Source organism: Mastacembelus armatus, chromosome 18 (assembly GCF_900324485.2).
Source record: "Mastacembelus armatus chromosome 18, fMasArm1.2, whole genome shotgun sequence".
Taxonomy (NCBI): Eukaryota; Metazoa; Chordata; class Actinopteri; order Synbranchiformes; family Mastacembelidae; genus Mastacembelus; species Mastacembelus armatus.
Window position 1 is genome coordinate 11,002,417 of NC_046650.1, and position 18,899 is coordinate 11,021,315.

At 43.0% G+C, this 18,899-nt stretch overlaps 1 protein-coding gene across 2 annotated transcripts; it reads left to right on the forward strand.

Moving 5' to 3' along the window:
* The first annotated feature begins 117 nt into the window (after window positions 1-117).
* acin1b (apoptotic chromatin condensation inducer 1b) lies at window positions 118-18,789 on the forward strand. 2 transcript variants are annotated; one of them, XM_026298690.1, is made up of 17 exons: window positions 118-284; window positions 1,600-1,665; window positions 1,749-1,860; window positions 2,178-2,251; window positions 2,553-3,953; window positions 4,107-4,189; window positions 8,194-8,314; window positions 13,080-13,125; window positions 13,627-13,772; window positions 14,018-14,164; window positions 14,333-14,504; window positions 14,664-14,809; window positions 15,617-15,724; window positions 16,007-16,114; window positions 16,543-16,912; window positions 17,090-17,187; window positions 17,307-18,789. In XM_026298690.1, exons 1-17 carry the CDS (start codon window positions 150-152, stop codon window positions 17,625-17,627), a joined length of 3,654 nt encoding a protein of 1,217 aa, XP_026154475.1. In that variant the 5' UTR covers window positions 118-149; the 3' UTR covers window positions 17,628-18,789. The 2 variants fall into 2 exon arrangements, with proteins under 2 accessions (XP_026154475.1, XP_026154476.1); XM_026298691.1 differs by having other exon boundaries at window positions 2,556-3,953.
* Window positions 18,790-18,899: the final 110 nt, after the last annotated feature.

Here is an 18,899-nt window from a genome sequence, read left to right on the forward strand (position 1 = left end):
GTCACAATCGGCCCAGTATTTGCCTTAAACAGTGACTGTACTGTTGTGTGATTCGGGTGAACCGAGTGTGTCCGGGAACACCCGAGCTGTGACGTCGAGCAGCAGCCGTAGCGACGCTTGTTGGAGTTTAGACAAGCGGAGGGATCAAAATGGCGGACGAAGATATTACGCTTGACGGAAAACCTCTACAATCGCTCCGTGTCGCGGATTTAAAAGCCGCTCTGGAGCAGAGGAACCTTCCAAAAAGCGGGCAGAAAAACACACTCATTAAGAGACTGAAAGGGGTAAGTGTTGGTCCATGTTGTGTAAGCGTGTATCGAGTCTGGCTAAGTTGAGCAGGAGCAGAGACATGGTGGGGGTTTGACAGTCGAGGCCGTAACGGTGTGCGGGCTCGGAAGCGGGAATACATAAACCTTCTGACTCGCGCTGTTGCCCCCAAAACAGCAGTTTTTGCTTTGTGTTACTTGTAAACGACAACACAACAAAAGTGTCTGTGGAGCGAGTTCAGACCTAACTCGTAACTACTCGTAACTACACCGTGTTGCACACAGTTGAACTGTGCACCTGTCAAATCGAGGCCTAAGCTCAATGTGGGCAGGCGACACATACTTGAGCGTGCTCGCGCTCCGTGTGTTTTGGGGTGACGGGGACGCGCCTCGTGATGTAAACACTTTTTTTTTTAGGAGTCTCACCACTGATTAGTTATATTCAATTTAAGATGTGTTTTACTAACATTGCTGCTGTGCACAGGACAATCAGCCCTTAACTAGCTATAGGTCTCATGGCCGTAGCCTACATTTTATGAGTAGAAGTCTTGAGTCATAACACCACCCCCACCTGTCCTTGAAAAATATTACCAGAAACCAAAAATAAAGTGTAAAAAAAAACCTTTTTAAAGGGGTGCAATTATTACCTTATTGTGTTTGTAAATTGTATTTCTCATAATTAATATGTGAAGACAGTAACCAAATATAAATGTGTTTAAAGTAAATAATATCCATGAATTATTGTGAGGCTGAAAGCTATGTTTAAACCAAGGATGTTGTAATTACATGCTGTGCATCTTAATCACTTGTTAAAACCTGCTTCAATCCCCCAAATTCCCAGGGAAAATCAAGTGGTTGTTGTATGGACATGAATGAATAGCACACTAATACAAGATGAGCGCCTAGAAATGCATGCAACAACAATGTGCATATCATATTTCATGACAAAGAACAGTATAATGGCAAAAGATAATATGCCAGCTGGTGGAAAAAAAAAAAAGTTACAATGGAGTACCAGATAACTTAAGTCTCAGTGCAAGTGAGATTTGCATGCATTCAAAACACGTCTGGATTGGGCCTGGGTAAAACTGAAGCAAGCACTCAGTGGAGTGTAAATGAGGGCACATGGGAAGCCCATTATAGTTTGGTGCCGATGTGATATTTTTCACTTTTTGGATTTTGATGGAGACACCACAGGAGAACAGGATTAAAAAAAAATATCAGAAATATACTTAAGGTTTTAAATTAGCTACTACTCCACAGTACAGGATCAATATTTTATTAAAATTGTTGTCATTACATTGTATAATTTAGCATTGCTCAATCTCTGCAGGCACTGATGTTGGAAAACCTACAGAAGTCATCCTCCTCCCACAGTGGGCTGCAGCCCAACTCACAGGTACAAACAGATTTTCAAAGATCTTTTGTCCCATCAGAAATCTGATTTCTAAGTGCTGTTTTTTGTACTTTTCTGTGTTGTAGATAGGGGAGGAGATGTGTCAGAACAGCTTTATAAAACAATACCTGGCTAAGCAACAGGAACTCCTTCGCCAGAGACTTGAGAGAGAGGCCCAGCAAGAGGAAGAGACAGATGGTACGAGTCAATTTAAATTTTGATTCACAGAATCAGTTTGACTGAATTTGCTTCAATTCCCAAGATGTATATTGTCATACAATTTAATTGTCATATGTTGTGTATAAATACGTATAAATTACAACTACCAACCTACATTTAAAAATGTCTATAATTTTTTGGGTCAGTAAAACAGTTTCCAAAAAATTATGGACTAAAAGACATGGATTTATCTCCAAAAAGTGAATGAAAAGTTGCTTGGGATACAGTGGGTGTGTGTCATGAGTTTTAAGCCTCACATTGATGCTGACTTTTAACATCTTATCTCTCTCTGACAGAAAGCTCAGCAGTGCCAGAAGAAGATGAAGAGCACTCGGAGGACAATGACAACTCTTCCTTTGTTTCTGACAAGGTCAGTAACTGCCACACACTAATCAAAAGACAAAGGATTTATTGCACAAATCTCACAATGTTCTGGAAAATCTGACAATCTTTACTTACGGTAAATTCCAGCATGTGCTTTTAACATCACACAAATTTGTTTTTTCTAATGCATATGTGTTTAAACTGTCTCTTTATGGTCACAGAACAATCGTGAAATTTTAAAATAATATAAATTTCAAAGCTTAGAAATTCCACAAAACATTGAATGAATAGAATAAATAGAACAAATGTAGTCTTTTCACTCAAACTGAGGTTTTATTTGTGTCCAGAAGCATGGCCCCATAGCCTCCCACCCTGCACTGTCCAGGGCAGAGGAGAGGGGAGGAGGAGGAGGAGGAGAGCATCCACTGGTTGGACATGGGACAATGACATACAGTCCTGACATAAGCCCTAGTCTTGCCCGCCACCACCGTGAGTCCCCAGAGGCTCCAGGATCTAGGATGCAGCGAGCAACCTTTCATCAAGGACACAAGGAGCCGCCAACACCGTCTCCTCCACGTGCTGTAGCTTCCCTGTCAGTGCGCGTCTTGGGCCAGCCTGACCGACAGGGCCTGCCCCCCACCATGCCCCGGGCCCAGGAGAAGGAGGGCACAGCACCAAGTGAACTGGGATCAGCTCATCCTGTCCTCCATCTTAGCCGATCTGCCAGAATATCAGGTGGGAGTAAAGTCAATGACGACAGTGATGAAGATGATGATAGTGATGATGACAGTGACGATGAGGACTGGGGACCTGGTCCTGGTGGGGCACGAAGGGACAACAGAGTTCCTCCCCAGCCTCAGCCTTTGCCCCCAAGTGTCCCATCTGCAGCTGCAAGATCCAAACGCAAGCTTCAGCCTCCACAGCACATCCCACCACCACAGCTACACCAAAACCCCATGCAGCTGCGCCACCCTACTCCTCCTCCCTCTCCACCCCCCAACCTGTTCCCCCTACCCGACACTCCCAAGCAAAGCCCACCAAACGCAGATAACCAGGAGGACGAAGGCCCAATGGTCGCATCTTTTCCACCTCCCACCATGCAGAGGCAAGACTCTGACTCAAGCTCTCGTTCCAGCAGTCCTGAGCCCCCTGTGAAGCGCCGGCCCGGACCCCTTTCTCTGCTTGTGCACAAGATGGAGTCAGAGGGGGCTTTCCATGCAGAGGAGCCCACCTCAGCTACGGAAATGTCAGGAGAGACAGCCCACTCTACTGCTGAGTCGTCCAGTGAATCCTCGCCACAAAGATTGGAGAGAAAGAGGCAGCAAGAGAACAGAGAGCTGGGGGAAGAGAAGCAACTAAAGCAGGATGAGAGAGAACAGCAGCAGCAGCAGCAGGAGAAAGATAGAAGGAAGGCACAAGAACGGGAAGGAGAGAGGAGACGTGTTGAAGAAGAGGTGGAAAAGGAGGGAAGACAACTGGAAGAGGAAGAAAAACAGAAAGAACAGGACAAAGAGAGAAAACGTCAGGAAGAGGAAAACCAGAGATGTCAGGATGAAGAAAAAGGAGAAGGGAATGAGCTGAAGGAGGAGCAAGACAAGCGACGGCAGACAGCTGACAAAGACAGGGTGGCTGTGACCGAGGCACAAGATTCAGGGTCCTCATCAGATTCAGACTCCAAATCAGACTCTTCACGTTCGTCGCAGTCCTCCTCCTCCTCCTCTAAATCCTGCACTGCCAGGCAGCTGAAGGTCAGTGATCACACTGTTGTGGATGCCAGTCATCCGCTAGGGCTCTGATAAAGATTTGTAAGGCAAAATGTTCTTGGATATTAAAGCAAAATATTTTTCAGCTATCCACCTTTTTTTTTTCTTTTTTAAATTTTATTTCAAATAATTTCACAGAAGGCAGACCAAGGACATGCAGCAGAGGAAGAGAAAATGACTAACTTGAGCAAAGGGGCTGAGAAGCGATACCTTTCAAAAAGGTCAGTAACCGTCATTGAAATACAGATAGCTTTAATTTATAAGTGTAATTAAGTCTATTATTTGTGGTTGGAGAAAAAAAAGTTACATTAGCAAAATGATTATCATTATTAATTTGCACCCTGCATGCACCAGATTCTTGCGCTCAATTTTTCACTTTGTGCAATGTGTGTTAAAATGTATCAGGTGTCTGTGTGACTAATTACCCGTAGTAATAGAAGTTTATTATAGAGCAGACACAGGGTGGTATTTAAAATTGCCGCTTCGGGATATCTCAGCTTGCTTTTGCATGTGAGGGTGTTTGTATATGACATAAGTATTAATCTTCATAGGCAAACTGCAACATTATTAGTGATGCAATCACCAAACAACATTTACGCCTTCTTGTTGCACTGTTAATGAGGCTTAGCTTAAAAGCTTTTAAAATGGTCTAAAAAGGTATGCATCTTTTCACATACATATCAGCTAATTTTTACCAGTAGACAGAGGTCATGGTTTTACATCTGTGTAATATTTACTATTACAATAGAAAGAAACATGGCTTCACTGAAGTTAGGTTATTAAACTGATCTTTAACTTGGGCTGTGCTAATATTTTTCTTACGCTTTAAAAGTTTGATTTAATATATTGGTGCTAAAGACTCATGACTTGGCGTTTGCCTGGGCAAAACCTATTGCTTACATACAGGAGAAAATAAATGTCCCATTGTGTGTCATTTGTCAACTTGAACAGGCGTAAGAATTGTTTGCTCCCAATAAAGCATTTGTTTATGAAATAATTGAAGTATTTCTTGTCAGGCGTTCAATGCGGCAACCTCACAAGCCGTGTGCTCTATACAGCTGCATATCTTTGTAAAAATATGTCCCTTTTTCGCGTAGCTTCGTTATTTTCTTTTACTTTCTTTTGTGTGTAATTACTCTTTTTTCTGTTGGCACCAGGAAACATAGTTTTATTCTTAGTACTTACTTAGTATTATTGGTTTTCTGGAAATACACCACGTTTGGGCGTTTAGCCGCGCTTTTATTTTGGAAGTCGTTGGCCGGAAGTGGTGTTTTTCCCACTTGACGCTGGTCTCGCTAGCCAACATGGCCGTCATGCACGCATTGCATCCATGATACCGACGCAGTGTGCGGTTAATCAACAGTAGAAACAAACGTGACCGGATTTTTTTATTTCGCGTCCCCGATTTCAACCCACGCCAGACCGGAAAAACCTCCAGCCACAGGGTGTTATCTTTTATCCCCGGGGTTCCCTCTCAAGGCCATAATGCTGTCCGAAGGCAACAAAAACGGGTAAGACAGAGCCAGAGGGCGACTCAAGGCTTCGCTGGTTGTACTTTTACCCCGGTATCTAGAAAGTAACGGGGATATATTAGCCGGTCTCAGCCCGTCGTTTCCAACCGTGAGACCGGCTGTGCATTACGCTGCTGGTTAGCCAGCAGCTCCGTCCTGCCTGTTAATATCATCAGTTCACATCGGCCTGCTTATGAGCGTGTTACATATTCACCCATGTGAGGGGGGCCGGGGGTGGGGACGTCGGTGAGAGTCTTTTGTTGGGTATAGGGGGTAGGGAAGCTTTTTTTTGGGGGGGGGGGGAGTCGGGGTCTCCTTTCTTTGATTAGTGCCTAAAATAGCATTGCACTGAAGGAAGACATTGATAAATAAATAATGGACTCAGATTTCATGGTGTGGTGAGGAGAGGTATATGGACCTGACTCTCTTCCCTGTCTTTCCTTGTGAAATCAACATTTTCTATCATGCCAGGTAAGAAGGGATAATGTGTTGTTTCTTTTAAATCACAGCCAGACTCTGCATGCATCTTGCCCACAGAGGATATATTTGTATTTTTGGATTTGTGTGGTTGTTAATGATCTCACTGTTGTCCAGGGAGATCATTAAAGCAGACATCTGTTAGCTGTACAGCCAGTGTGAATGGGCCCTTATGGTGTGATATAATTCTCCCAGCTGGCATGTGATTTGAACTGTGCTGTCACAGTGTTTTAGGTGATTTTATGAGACCAGTTTGTTGATTATGACAAAAGTTTTTTTTTTTTTTTTTTTTTGAGAGTTAGTGCAAAGCCTACGGTCACTCATGATTTTTGACAAGTTTAATGAGATGTAATGTTTTTGTTATAAGGTATTATAAGGTATTTTTTTAAAAAGTCATACACTTCCTCAGTTTGAAACAGTTTTGAAACTAAATGCGCTTCTTCATTTCAGACTAGTAATATGAATACAAAGCTGAATGAAAGGGCATGATGGTTATTTGAGAAGCCAAAACCAAGTCAAGCATCACACACAGTTATTCATTCAGTCTTTCTTTCACTGATCATTACAAACCTGGCCCCTTTCTCCTCTTCTGATCCTGTGGGGTTGTATTTCTAGTTGACATCTGTCTCCATTTATGCAGGTATGTTTCTGGTCTTGCCCAAGAGCCACACATTCACACATATTGACATCCACAATTGGAGCAAATAGGAGGATGAGTGTGGCGTGGAGGATGGGAAAATGCTGTCCCCTTGCGTACTGTCCTGCCAGTGATTAATCTCTAGGGAAGGAGGTTGAACAGGCTGTCATACTGCACTGGGTAGATCTCCAGAGTACAGAGACTAATACTACAGGCTCTACTCTTAAAAACCTCTTAAAGAAACTATACAGTCCCCTTCTGTATCATAGAGAAAGAAGAAAATCTAAGCTGGCCCTGTGTGCAAGCTAGAGACATAATTTTACAATTATTAGTGTGAAAATGAAGGTTGAGGTTATTGTTAAACCTGTTATTAAGTCACTTGAGAATTTGCTGTATTTCATTATAATAATTTCCTCTTTGTGTTTTTGACTGCTGTAAACACAAAACAAGGAATGTAATGGGCGCTTTGTTTTCTAATGGCTTATAGACCAAATGGCTAATTCACTAATTGAGAAAAGAACTAACAACTGGCAGATGAATCGATAACAGTTGTTGATTGCAGCCCTAGTCAGTGTATTGTGTTGTAAATAGAGAAATTATTATCCGGAGATCATTCCATTTTCTTCTGAATTTGTTTTATTTCAGCTACTGTTGTTGCTTAATTCAGGCCATAACTGATGAAAAAACTACAGGTGAACTCCAGAGAGAGCATGTTGCAGAGATTGGTTTTGTCAATGGTACTCATTAACACTATCAGACCTTTTTTTTTTTTGATACCTCAGATAGTCCCTTAATGGAAATGAGGAGTATTTTTAAATGTGTTATTTACTTCTCTTTCATGACAAATGCTGCCTGTGAAATGCAATGAGAAAAACCCTGCTTGATTCATTATCAAGCAGTAGCTGAAAATGTGCTCTTGATGGAGAAGGATGCTGGAAGATGTGATTCTCCCACCTACTGGGTGCTGCCTCTGTGCCTGTGTCATCACTGGAGGCAGCGGAGGAGGCTTTTGATAATGCTGGGGGGGGGGAGTTCAGGGGGTAGCTAAAAATATAATGATGACATCTGCTTGGTTTTGCTCTGTCTTAGATAACAGCGATAAAACAACATGGGTAGCAGCTTTTGCTTGTGTGAGGTCTGACTCATAAGCGCAAAGCATGGCTGAGCTGAGGGGGTATTTTTTTTAATAATGACCCAGCATGTATCCAATCAAAACCACGCAGGGGTTCAGCTATGAGTTTAGATCTTAGACTATAAGTTTGAGGAGTGTTTGTTGTGACCCTGGGTGTCAGTTGGCTGGTGAGTTATTTATAGCAGCAGTGACCCAGATCACTGGCCTCCAGCACCCTTCCTCTGACTCTTCCAGCGTTTTCCTCTGTCTTGTCCTACACATCGTTTTCATGTTTCTTTATGATTGTTTCTGACATTAATCTGTCAGGGGCCATATAAAGAGTTTTTCACTAACCCAGGCAGACCAGTTAGTTGGAGGTTGACTGATGCTTAGTATGTTTTAATTGAGGAAAGTATTGTTTGACTGGCAAAAGAGAGAGAATTTGTACTTTGTAATTCATAAATTGAAATCACTGTTTTCCTTTGACAGGGAGGTGTCAGAGCCCAGCGCAGCCGCAGTGACAGAAGTAGAACCAGACACGCAGAGCTCCATGCCCCAGCAGCCGGCCTCTGGGGCTGAGCCAGATAACAACGAGGGCCGCCTGGAAGAGGTAAGGCCACTATGAGGGTGGGGTGCCCAGGTCTTTGCTCTGTCTCCCACTAATCTGCATCCTCATTTGTATAAAATCATGCAGTTGGCAGCGCAAGTTGAGAGGGTCACTCAAAACCAACACAACCCAAACCTTTTTTCCACTAGTAAACACTTTGGCACCTGTAGGTATTTAGTTTTGTGTACTGTTATCCGTTTAAACTCCAATACAGATAAATTAGTTGGATCTTTTTGGACAAATCCTCATAGGTGAATGACTATGGGTTGAGTTGGAGTTGGGTCCTGGGTAAATGGGAATGAACTAAACCCTTCTATCTACATTTAATGCAACTAATATTTTATAAGTAGCAGATAATCTCTGACATATGTCCATTGTTTGGGCCCTGATGCTGCAGAGAATGCATTCTCCTTGTCTTATATGATTGTTGTTGGTGGTGTGTGTGTGTGTGTGTGTGTGTGTGTGTGTGTGTGTGTGTGTGTGTGTTAGGCAGAGGAAGAAACAACATTATACTCAAAGGCCCTGACACACCAAGGTGATGGTCAGTCGTAGGTTAGTGACTCTGTTCGAATATAGACCACAGGTTTTTATGGTGTATTCAGCAGTATTGATGTCCTTGTTCCAAATTTTAACAAAGTTGAACTGATGCTTCCTGTAGTCATGAGAAGAGGCTTCATTACGTTAGGTGCATCTTGGTTATTGCACAAATCCGACAACACCAGCCTGTACCAACACCAGTGCAAAGCAATGCAAAATGTTAGTGACAGCTGCAGTATTTTGTCTTATATATACATATATATAGTTGTAAAATATGGAGGTAGTCTGTGGTGACAAAGATGGGTAAAACAACAATCTTTCTCCACCATTTGAAATCATTACCAATCCACGAACCCTTTATACAGAAAGCCAAAGTATGTGCTTACATACTGCAGCACTGCTGCACAAGCCTTTGGTGGAAACACCCCAACAGCAGTGGCTCCTGTCGGCCTGTTCAGTCATTACCAGATATGGTCAGAGCTCAGAAAGAAGCAGGGATGCAGATAGTGCACATTCTTACTTAACGGAACCAGGTAATGACTATACACATTGTGCGTATCCTCCAGGTTTAACAAGACTGTTATGTGTTTCTTTTATCCTTAATTGTATCAATCAGTAATTATATGCCAATATAAAAGTGTTGTGATGACAATGTTTGATACATCTTCCAGCTATAATATGGTGTGTCAGGGTCTAAGGAATGATCACATTCCGATGGTTTATTTTATGCTGTGAAAATGCAATAAAAAAAATACAAATTTTATTAAATGTAAAGAAATGCTTTTGACATTTTTCAGCTTAATTGTACATGCAGAGCTCCTGTTGGAGCTCATTATGACATTGAACCTTTGACTTTATGTAGTGCACACAAATTAGATTTGCTGGTGAGCTTCTATGCTATTGAAGTTATCAGCATGTATGCAGTCTCTATGTGTGTGTGTGTGTGTGTGTGTGTGTGTGTGTGTGTGTGTGTGTGTGTGTGTGTGTGTGTGTGTGTGTGTGTGTGTGTGTGTGTGTGTGTGTTGGTTTTGTTTCCCCTGGGGTTTGCATGTGTAATGGACCCTGACAGTGTGTGTAGAGATGCATCAGGGCTTGTTTCTGCTGTTTCTTTCACCCTGTTTTCATTGTCTCTGCTCTCTGTCTCGCTCCTTTTACAAAGCCTCTCTTTCTCGGTTTCTCTTCCTCTATTTTGTCCCCTTTCTTTCCATCTTTTGCCTTTGTATCCCATCATGAACGCTTCTTTCTCACTATATATATTTATGGTGTGATTGCTGTTTAAAACCCCATTGATTGCTTTGTTATGAAGGTGCCCATGCCTCTTCCATTGCCCTTAATGGTACCTGCTGCGTACTACTACTACCACCACCAACACCTCTTCCACTCCTCCTACTCCTCCTACAACTCCTGTCCCGCTATGCCCAAGTGCTTCGCTGGTACCTGAATTAGACCCAGAGTCTGCATCCCCATGGCACTGAGTAAAGCCTGAGCCTCATCCTGCAAGGCGTCCCCTGTAGCTCTCCAGTGACGTGCTGAGCCAGCAGGAACTGGAGCTCGCATCAGACCACCGCCTACAGCAGTGGCAGCCGTGGTAACTGCAGCAGCGCATGGTTGCCATGGCAACCCAGCCTCAGGGGTTGGAGGCCTGCTCGTTGATCTGAGCTGGACTGTAATGTGTGGTGATGAATGATGGGCTGAGGGAAGGGGAGGGTGTGTTAATGCTCGGTGTCACCTTCCCCTCTCAATGCCTTTCCCATCTGCCATTTTGAGGATAACAGTCTTCAAGTGTTGTCCTCCAGGCTGCAAGCTTCCACCCGATCAAAGCCAGATACAGCTCAGAGAAAAGACAATACTCTCCGGTTCTGAGGTTTTGTTTTTACCTCTGCCTCCAATCCCACACTGCCCTCTGCTTGTGGGGTGGAGTAATGACTTTGGAGATCTTCTGCAGTAACCCAACAAAGCATTTATAGATGAGTATTTTGACTTTCAGCTTTCAAACAAAATTTAAAGATGCAGCTAAGATGATCTGTTTTGAAAAGGTGTTTGTGAGACTTTTTAAAGTAAAAGAGACTGTGTATAAGACCTGTGTCTGTGGATGTCACATGATGACATGGACCTCTATGAGCACTGTCAAACATCTGGAACACCAGTTGAATTTGTGAGGCTAAACATCATCCTCTGCCTTGACAAGTTGACCAGACTTTTAAATAGTTCTGTCATCGTCCTCCAAGCTGCACTTCAAGCCATGTGACCCAGCTGCACTCAGAGAGAGTGGCTCCCATGATTTCTGCATCTGTGCCACTGTGTCAGAGACTTTCAAAGGACATTATGCCAAGGACAAGTAATTGGACACACATCATGCACTGTGGCTTTTTATGGATGCACAGTGACATTAATCATCCACACCTGAGCCAAGACAGCTGGTTATACTCAACAGATCATTGTGTCCTTTTCACCCTGCAGCTGCATTGACAATGAACTTAAGCATGAGTCATGATGTGCAGCCACTGCTCTGGACCTGTCCAAAGGACAACTGCAGTTACTGCTTCTGTTTAATTTATTTACAAGTCAATCTCTTCACTACACCTACAACCAGTACTGTGATCTCATGTGAGTGCAGAGTCACAAACCCTCTCATTTTTAAGTTTCCTGGATTTCAATTTAAAGATAAATGTTCCTGGATTATTTTTCTGCTGTTATTCCTATTAAAGGACCTAAGGCTGTAACAGTTTGTATAACAACCCCAGGAATTATCCATGAAACCCCCTGGCTATTAAAACCCAATGAACTGTGATCGTATGGACAACAAAACACCTCACTGGACAAGCTGCTATTATTTTGGACAGTTCAGATACCCTGAAGTGTCAGGCTTTCAGGACTGTATGTTGGAGAACATGGACAACTAAAGACAATAAATTCAAACTTCACAAAATGGATTTCTTGATTGGTGAGATGTACCTCACAGACCATGGACTCAGTATACCCCACCCCCCCGGTCCAATCAGGTTCCACAAGACAGTTTGAACCTCCTGGCATCCCAAAAGACTGAGACAAGGCTGTGATCAGCAGTCAGTCGAGAAAGGTTCTCCCCAGCCCCACTCAAGACAAAAAAGTCCAGCCCAGTGATCAGATCCTGCCTGGTGGCTAACCTGCACACTCAAATCGAGCCCCGCCCTCACTCCTCTGCCTTCTCTGATTGGATCCTTGTTGCCTAGATACAGTACACACTGTCGTGCGGTTGGGCCATAGTCGAGCCAGTAAGGAATCAGGTGTAAAATGGTACCAGGAAATACCTTGTCATTATTCCTCTATTTAAAATGTATAATTCTTTTTAAAAAAGATTGACTGTTTTTAAAAAAAAAAAAAAAATGTTTCCACATAATCTTTTTTGTAAATAAGAGGAGTGACTTAATATCCTCTTTGTAGTTTAATGCCAAATTTTAATGCCAGTCACGTGTACTGCAGTTTTAATATGGTTTGACAGAGAGCTGACAATGCTCATCATATGTGATCTACAGTTAACTGTTTTAAATATGGTAAATCTTTAGGTAAATTTCAACTGCAGTTTTAATAGTCCTTAGTCTTCAGCACTCGCTTCTCCACCTCTGCTCATCAGCACCAATAGAATTCAATAGTGTTACTCAGCTACAGCATTTAACTATGTGCTGCTGTGTTGATGCTAAACGGGCACCTTGTCAGTGTTAGTGCTACAGAAAGAATGCTGAATAATTGAAGTGTTATTCTAATGCAAGTGATGTAATCCATTCAAACACACTCACAGTTTGCTGGTCCTCTGTCACCTCCTATTTTATAAGGTCTTGAAATAACATACCACATCAAAATGCAACCCACTTGGGAGTTTAATACATGTTCTTCACTTGCTTTGTTCTTAATTTACGTTTCTCACACACACGAGCACACACACACACGTGTATATATACACACACACACAAGGGGAGAAGCGTAATGATTTGTGTTGGGTCTGTTTGAGGAGGGGTGGAAGGCGGAAATGTGTCTGAAGTCTCTGTATCAATCAAGAACCCTTTTCTAATTGTGGTACAATTGGAGCCTTCAGGCCTCTGTTACTTTAACCCCCTACCCCCACCCCTCCTCTACTTTTCCTGTTTCACCTCCTCTGTATTGATGCCTGTTTAGGTCTGGACTCTTGGTTCTCATCATGCCCCGCACCCCTGGGGTTTCTGTATGTTCTCTTTCTGTCTCTCTCTGTTTCCAGAGCACCACTCCTAAGGCTTTTGCTGCTCGCAAGATATCCTTGACCAGTGAGTATACCAGTTTTTCCTATTTTCCTGGATCTTTTGTCCGACACAAGGACATTTGTCCTGCGTGGGGGAAAATAAGCAGGTTGCTGCATTGGTGGGGCCATGTTGTTTCGTTGCAGCACCAGGTTTTGGTGCCAGTCCCCATAGTTCCTCTATTAATATGAAAGAGAAGGGCTTAATTTTTTTTTTTTTTTTTTTTTTTTTAACATCCAGAGTGAAATCTGTCTGAATATGGCCTTAAGAGGAAAATAGAAAAAGTAGCTTGTAGCATATGACCAAAACAAGCCAAAATTTGTCATAGACAAAGTCAAAATTCACTGCTCTCATGTTCCCATTGTACCACAGTTTTTATCTGTTAAGCTGCCCCTAGTGTTATTCATTCTCCATAAGAGCTGTATGGTAAAGAAAACCTGTAAAAAATATTGTAAATGTTATTTGTAAGATTGTAAAATAATTTGCTGTGATATAGAAGGTAAACAACATTTTTGTATTACTATGCAGACACTAAGACGTCTCCAGCCACCACAGATGGAGGAGCAGCGGAGCCTGAGACAGGAACTGCAGCAGGGAGGAAGCGGCGGTGGGGCTCCAGCACAGCAGTCACTGCTAAGAAACCATCAATCAGCATCACCACTGACTCGCTGAAGGTACTGAAAGGTTACAGGGACTAGGGTCAGGTGTCTAACATATCAGGGAAAATATGGAAAATAAATTGATTATTTGGATGGTAAATAGCTGAAGTATCACAAGTATTTTCGAAGTGTGGAAATTAATATCTTTAATATTATGTGTTTGATTTTTGTGTTGGTTGTAAAAAATGAATTGATTTTCTAACAGCTCAGATTAAACTTTTCTTTTCCTCCATCTGCTCATCTGTATCTCTGTCCTTCAGTCTTTGATCCCAGATATCAAAGTAAACCAGGAGGCAGTAGTAGAGCTTCACCCAGAGGAGCTGCAGCTCTCTGGGGACGAGGAGAACATGGATACCAGCCACTCTGAGCAGGACAAAGGACTCAAGATCCAACGCACTGTTACACAGGTAAGGGAACAAGCAGTAATACTGACTAAACCTGAGGTTCCTGTTCTAACAACACATCTATTGTGATTGATGCGCAATTTACAGAATAGCCAGTCTTGTAACATGCTGTTTTCTCAGTGTATGTTGATCTGTCCCTTTACTGTGTTTATCCCTGTAAATCCTCTGCAGGTCGTGGCAGGGGACAGCCAAGAAAATGGACAGACAAATGAAGAGGGGGATGTGGAAAAAACAGAGAAAGAAAAACAGCGCCGGACTTCGAGAGACAAAAGGACAAACAGCCTTTCTGAGGAAGCCTCAGAAACACAGACATCTGCCAAGGTTGATGGCGAGGCAAAGAAAGGTAAACGGCCTCATTGGAAAAGTTTGTGGGGGGTTTAATTGCCGTAATTTATTGTATACACAACTCTTTGGTGCTTCTGTCTTCCATCAGCCCTCATGCAGTACTTCATCTTTTGCTCTACTTAAGATGACTTTAACCTCTTCCTCATCTTTCCCTCAGTTACCCCTAGCGACAGTCTGGTGCGTCGCTCCATCAGTCAGCAAAAGTCTGGTGTGTCAGTCACCATCGACGACCCCATCCGCACAACCAGGCAGCCCTCACCCCCTCGTGGCAAAGTCTCAAATATCATCCACGTGACCAACCTGGTGGGTTTGTAACTCCATATTCAAAGACATGTAGAAAGTACAGTGAAGAAGACATCTGTCTCCAAGTCTGTGAATTACATTGTCTTCAAGTCAAAATAAATTACAAAACATCTTAAATTTTTGTTTTGGTGGAGTTGGAGCCTTTAACTTTCCTCATGGACTACAATTATGTGGGGAAATGGTTGTACAGAATGCTGCATTTCAGAATACACCATCTACATTTTTCATGAATGAACCTTATGTTGATGCTGTTGGAAACCACATCACCATCATACCCATAATTAGTCAGGAACACTCACCCAGGTATTATGGCTGTATTTAAGCACCACCTTAGGTTGGGGGCACAGCGCATGATTAAACAGACTAGGACAAGCTGAGACATTACACATGTAATGACTGGCATTTGCACATTTTTCTTTATTTACGTCAAAGAAGCAGGAGTTAAACGTAGACTTGGATCAGCAACTACTAGATTTTCATTGCCACCCAACCACAATAATTTCTGCAAAACAGGAGGTCATACACTACAGTACTACAGAATCAGGACATGACTAACAGACTAAAGCTATATGGAATTGTTATGCTCATCACAACTTTATGAGAACCCAAAATTGATAGATTGAAAGGATGAAAATGTACAAACAGGTTACCTTTTTTTTTTTTTTTTTAAACCAATAATTGCATAAAAACATTTAGTCTTCTCAAATGGTGTTTAAAAAAACAGATTTGAAATATCTCTCTGGTCGGGTAAGGACTCAAAAACAAGGGTTGAAAGTCTATGGTACCTAAACTATCCTTATCCCACAGGTACGACCCTTCACTCTGAGCCAGCTGAAAGAACTGTTGAACCGGACAGGCAGCATGGTGGAAGAAGGCTTCTGGATTGACAAGATCAAGTCTCACTGCTATGTCACAGTGAGTACCAACAAATTAAATAGTTAAAATTTTACTGGCAGATATATGTTCTATATAAAGCAATGTAGCAAGTAATATGAGCTTTAGCAGGAACATATTTGAGCTCAGACATCAATCATTTAAGTGACTGTCACTTATCTCACAATCACTTCTGTGTTGTCCATCTGGCTCCATCTGTTCCTGCATTTCTGTTTCTTACTGTTTGTGTCAGCCGAGATGCAATTATACTTTAAATTGATTTTTCACTCTGAAAACATCTTTCCTCTGCTCCTGTCCTCACAGTACGCTACCACGGAGGAGGCAGTTGCCACAAGAACTGCCCTCCATGGGGTCAAATGGCCTCTGAGTAATCCCAAGGTGCTCAGCGTCGACTTCTGTGAGCAGGATGAGGTAATAAAATAATAAATGAGCTCTTTGCGTAGCAGTCAACACACGTAATTGAACATGAATTTACCTTAGATAAGTTGGAGGATATTCTACAGAAATAATCACCTATTATTATCTTCAGTGTAAAATGATTTATAGAAATTTTATGATTATGGCCAAAATGATATCGCCTGTAATTGATGTTATAAAATATTACTGTGCTTGTACGAAAATCTTGGTTTTCAACTACACACATTAGATTATAGGTAAACAAAATACTTTTTTTTTTTTTCCTGATAAAACTGAATCCATCTTGTTGAATCAAATCTCTTGTAATATAAAAAAATAATAATAATAATACTGATATGGCACAGACCACAGGTTAACATAAAATCCTGAAAGGCTGGGTAAGGTCCTCATCTGTTTTAAGTGGTGCATTGTGTCTGCAACAGCTGGACTTTCACAAAGGAGTCCTGAAGCCAGAGAAGGAAGAGGACCCCGTTGCTCAGCCAGGCAGTGCTCCGAACCGACTGCCCCCTCTAATGCCTGAGCGGGATCGGGACAGAGAACGAGACCGCGACAGAGACAAGGACAGGGAGCGAGAACGGGACCGAGGGGCGGGCGGAGTGCGGGACCTGTGGGCAGAGCGGGAGAAAGAGATGGAGCGCCGGGAGAGGGCCCGTGGTGAACGAGAATGGGACCGGGATAAGGTTCGGGAATTTGCGAGACCAGGAGAGGATGGACGACGGTCTCGATCCAGAGACAGAGAACGCAGGAGGAGGGACAGGCCAAAGAGCAAGGAGAGGAAGACTGATAAGAAAGGTAAGAGACTGAGTAGGAAACTAAGGGAGGCAGAGTGTGATGAAGGGAGAAAGACCAGATCAAACAAGCTGGTGGGATGTGTCTCAGCTCATGGTCTGCATTTCCCCTGTGTGTAGTGAAATTGGTGATGAGACACATACACAGCTACTTCACACATTTCTGTTTCCTTACCAACAGAGAAGACAGAGGAGCCCCCGGCTAAACTTCTAGACGACTTGTTCCTCAAAACCAAAGCAGCTCCATGTATTTACTGGCTTCCCCTCACTGAGGAGCAGGTCGGTCCCTATGCTCACTTTACAACTCACAACATTTGTCAGTCAGTGGTTATCACAGTGAGATCTGACATTCAGATTTATTTGTACCATAGAAGTAAACTGTGCATTATATCCACCAGGCGGCGCAGAGGCTTTTGGACCGCACAGAGCGGCAAAAGGAACGTGAGCGAAGGCGCAAGGAGCAGCAGGAGGAGGAGGACAAGAAGCGGGAAGAGGAGAAGAAAGAGCGGCTGAAGGGCCGGGAGAAGGACGGCGGCGTGACGGTGAGCGGTGGAGCGGCCGGACGAGGGGCCAACGGAGACAGAGAGAGAGACCGTGGCCGAGACAGAGAGGGGGACAAGAAGAGAGACAGCGGCCACCGGCCCAGACGACCCTCAGCAGGCACAGGCAGTGGGCGGCGCTCTCGTAGCTCTAGCCATCCCAGGGACAGACGTCGCTGAATGGTGAAACCTGCAGGGGGAGCTGAAGAGAGGAGAAGCAGTGTAGCAGAGGACGCAGCAGACAGGAAGTCCTGGGAGGGAGTGTTTCCACTTGGTGAAGCATTTCTTTTGCCTCAAATCCAGGATTCGTGTCTGCTCCTCTCTACCTGTCCTGCCGTGCTTTAATTCGTCCACTTTGACGCCAGCGTCGTCTTCCACACACTTCTGCCATTTCCCCCATCTTGTTAAAGTCAATGTACACCCCAAAAAAATTGATTCCATGTTTGTTTTCTAGTAAAATGAAGGTTCATCTTGCTTCACTGCCCCCTCTTTATCTTCCAGAGGCAAATTTCAGTCCTTCCCCTGTAGAGAGCAGTGTTTCTCCTCTTCTCTGTAGTGCTGTTGCTTCTCCTCTGGTAAAGAAAAAAGTGGGGAGGGCAGTGTTTTCTTTTTCCTTTTGGCCTCTACTCAGCATTTTGTCCCACTGAGGTTTGGGGCCCCGCCTCTTTATTTTAGTTCTGCGGGTGCAGTTCCTTCCTTCTCAGAGCCCTGTAATAAAACCAGTCCAAAATAGATCTGACCTTCAAATATTTTCTAGGATCAGTTTTAGTGTTCCACTCTTTAAGCGCTGAGATTTGTTTCTTCTATATGACTGAATTCTCTGTCCCTTTTTGTGAACATGAGGAAAGTTTGTTTTGACTTTGAATGGATTTTATGTTTTCAGCCTCGGAGGGTTAGTTGTGTTTACAGCAGGTGACATTAGTGTGAGTAATAACCATCTTCCCCAAAGATGTTACTGGTCCTGGAGTCTCAACACTGTAACACTGTAAAAAGTGCTATAGGAAGGTGCGTGTATAATGTGTTGTGGTGATGCACATGTCCCAAGGGGAGGGGTAAGAGGAGGATATGACAGTCAAATGGAGGTTTATTCTGTAAAAACTACAGGAAGCTGACCTTCCCTGCACTGAAGTCTCCATTTGGACACACTTCCTCTGACCCTTCAATCATATATTTAAGAGGAGGTAAACACAAAAAGTTATCTTCTGATAGAGGAATGGTTACAATTTTAATATTTTTACTTTGTTTTTAGTTGAAAATAGGTTGGTTTTTGTTGCTTTTCTTCTCCTGCAAGTGCTGAATGTACCAAGACTTTAAAAAATGAATAAATTTAAATAGGTTATCAGCTTGTCTGCTTGGATGTTTTTGCTTACAGACAAAAGAGCGTCATGACCTGGCTGTGAGCCACAGAGATGATGAGTGCTTTGACCTTGATCTGTTTAATCACAAATATAG

What these genes read in the sequence shown, in the direction of transcription:
- acin1b (XM_026298690.1), top strand. Translation starts at nt 150, where the DNA reads ATGGCGGACGAAGATATTACGCTTGACGGAAAACCTCTACAATCGCTC. An exon ending in GCAAGAGGAAGAGACAGATG is followed by an intron (nt 1,861 to 2,177) that starts GTACGAGTCAAT and finishes TCTCTCTGACAG; the next exon opens with AAAGCTCAGCAGTGCCAGAA. An exon ending in AAGCGATACCTTTCAAAAAG is followed by an intron (nt 4,190 to 8,193) that starts GTCAGTAACCGT and finishes TTCCTTTGACAG; the next exon opens with GGAGGTGTCAGAGCCCAGCG.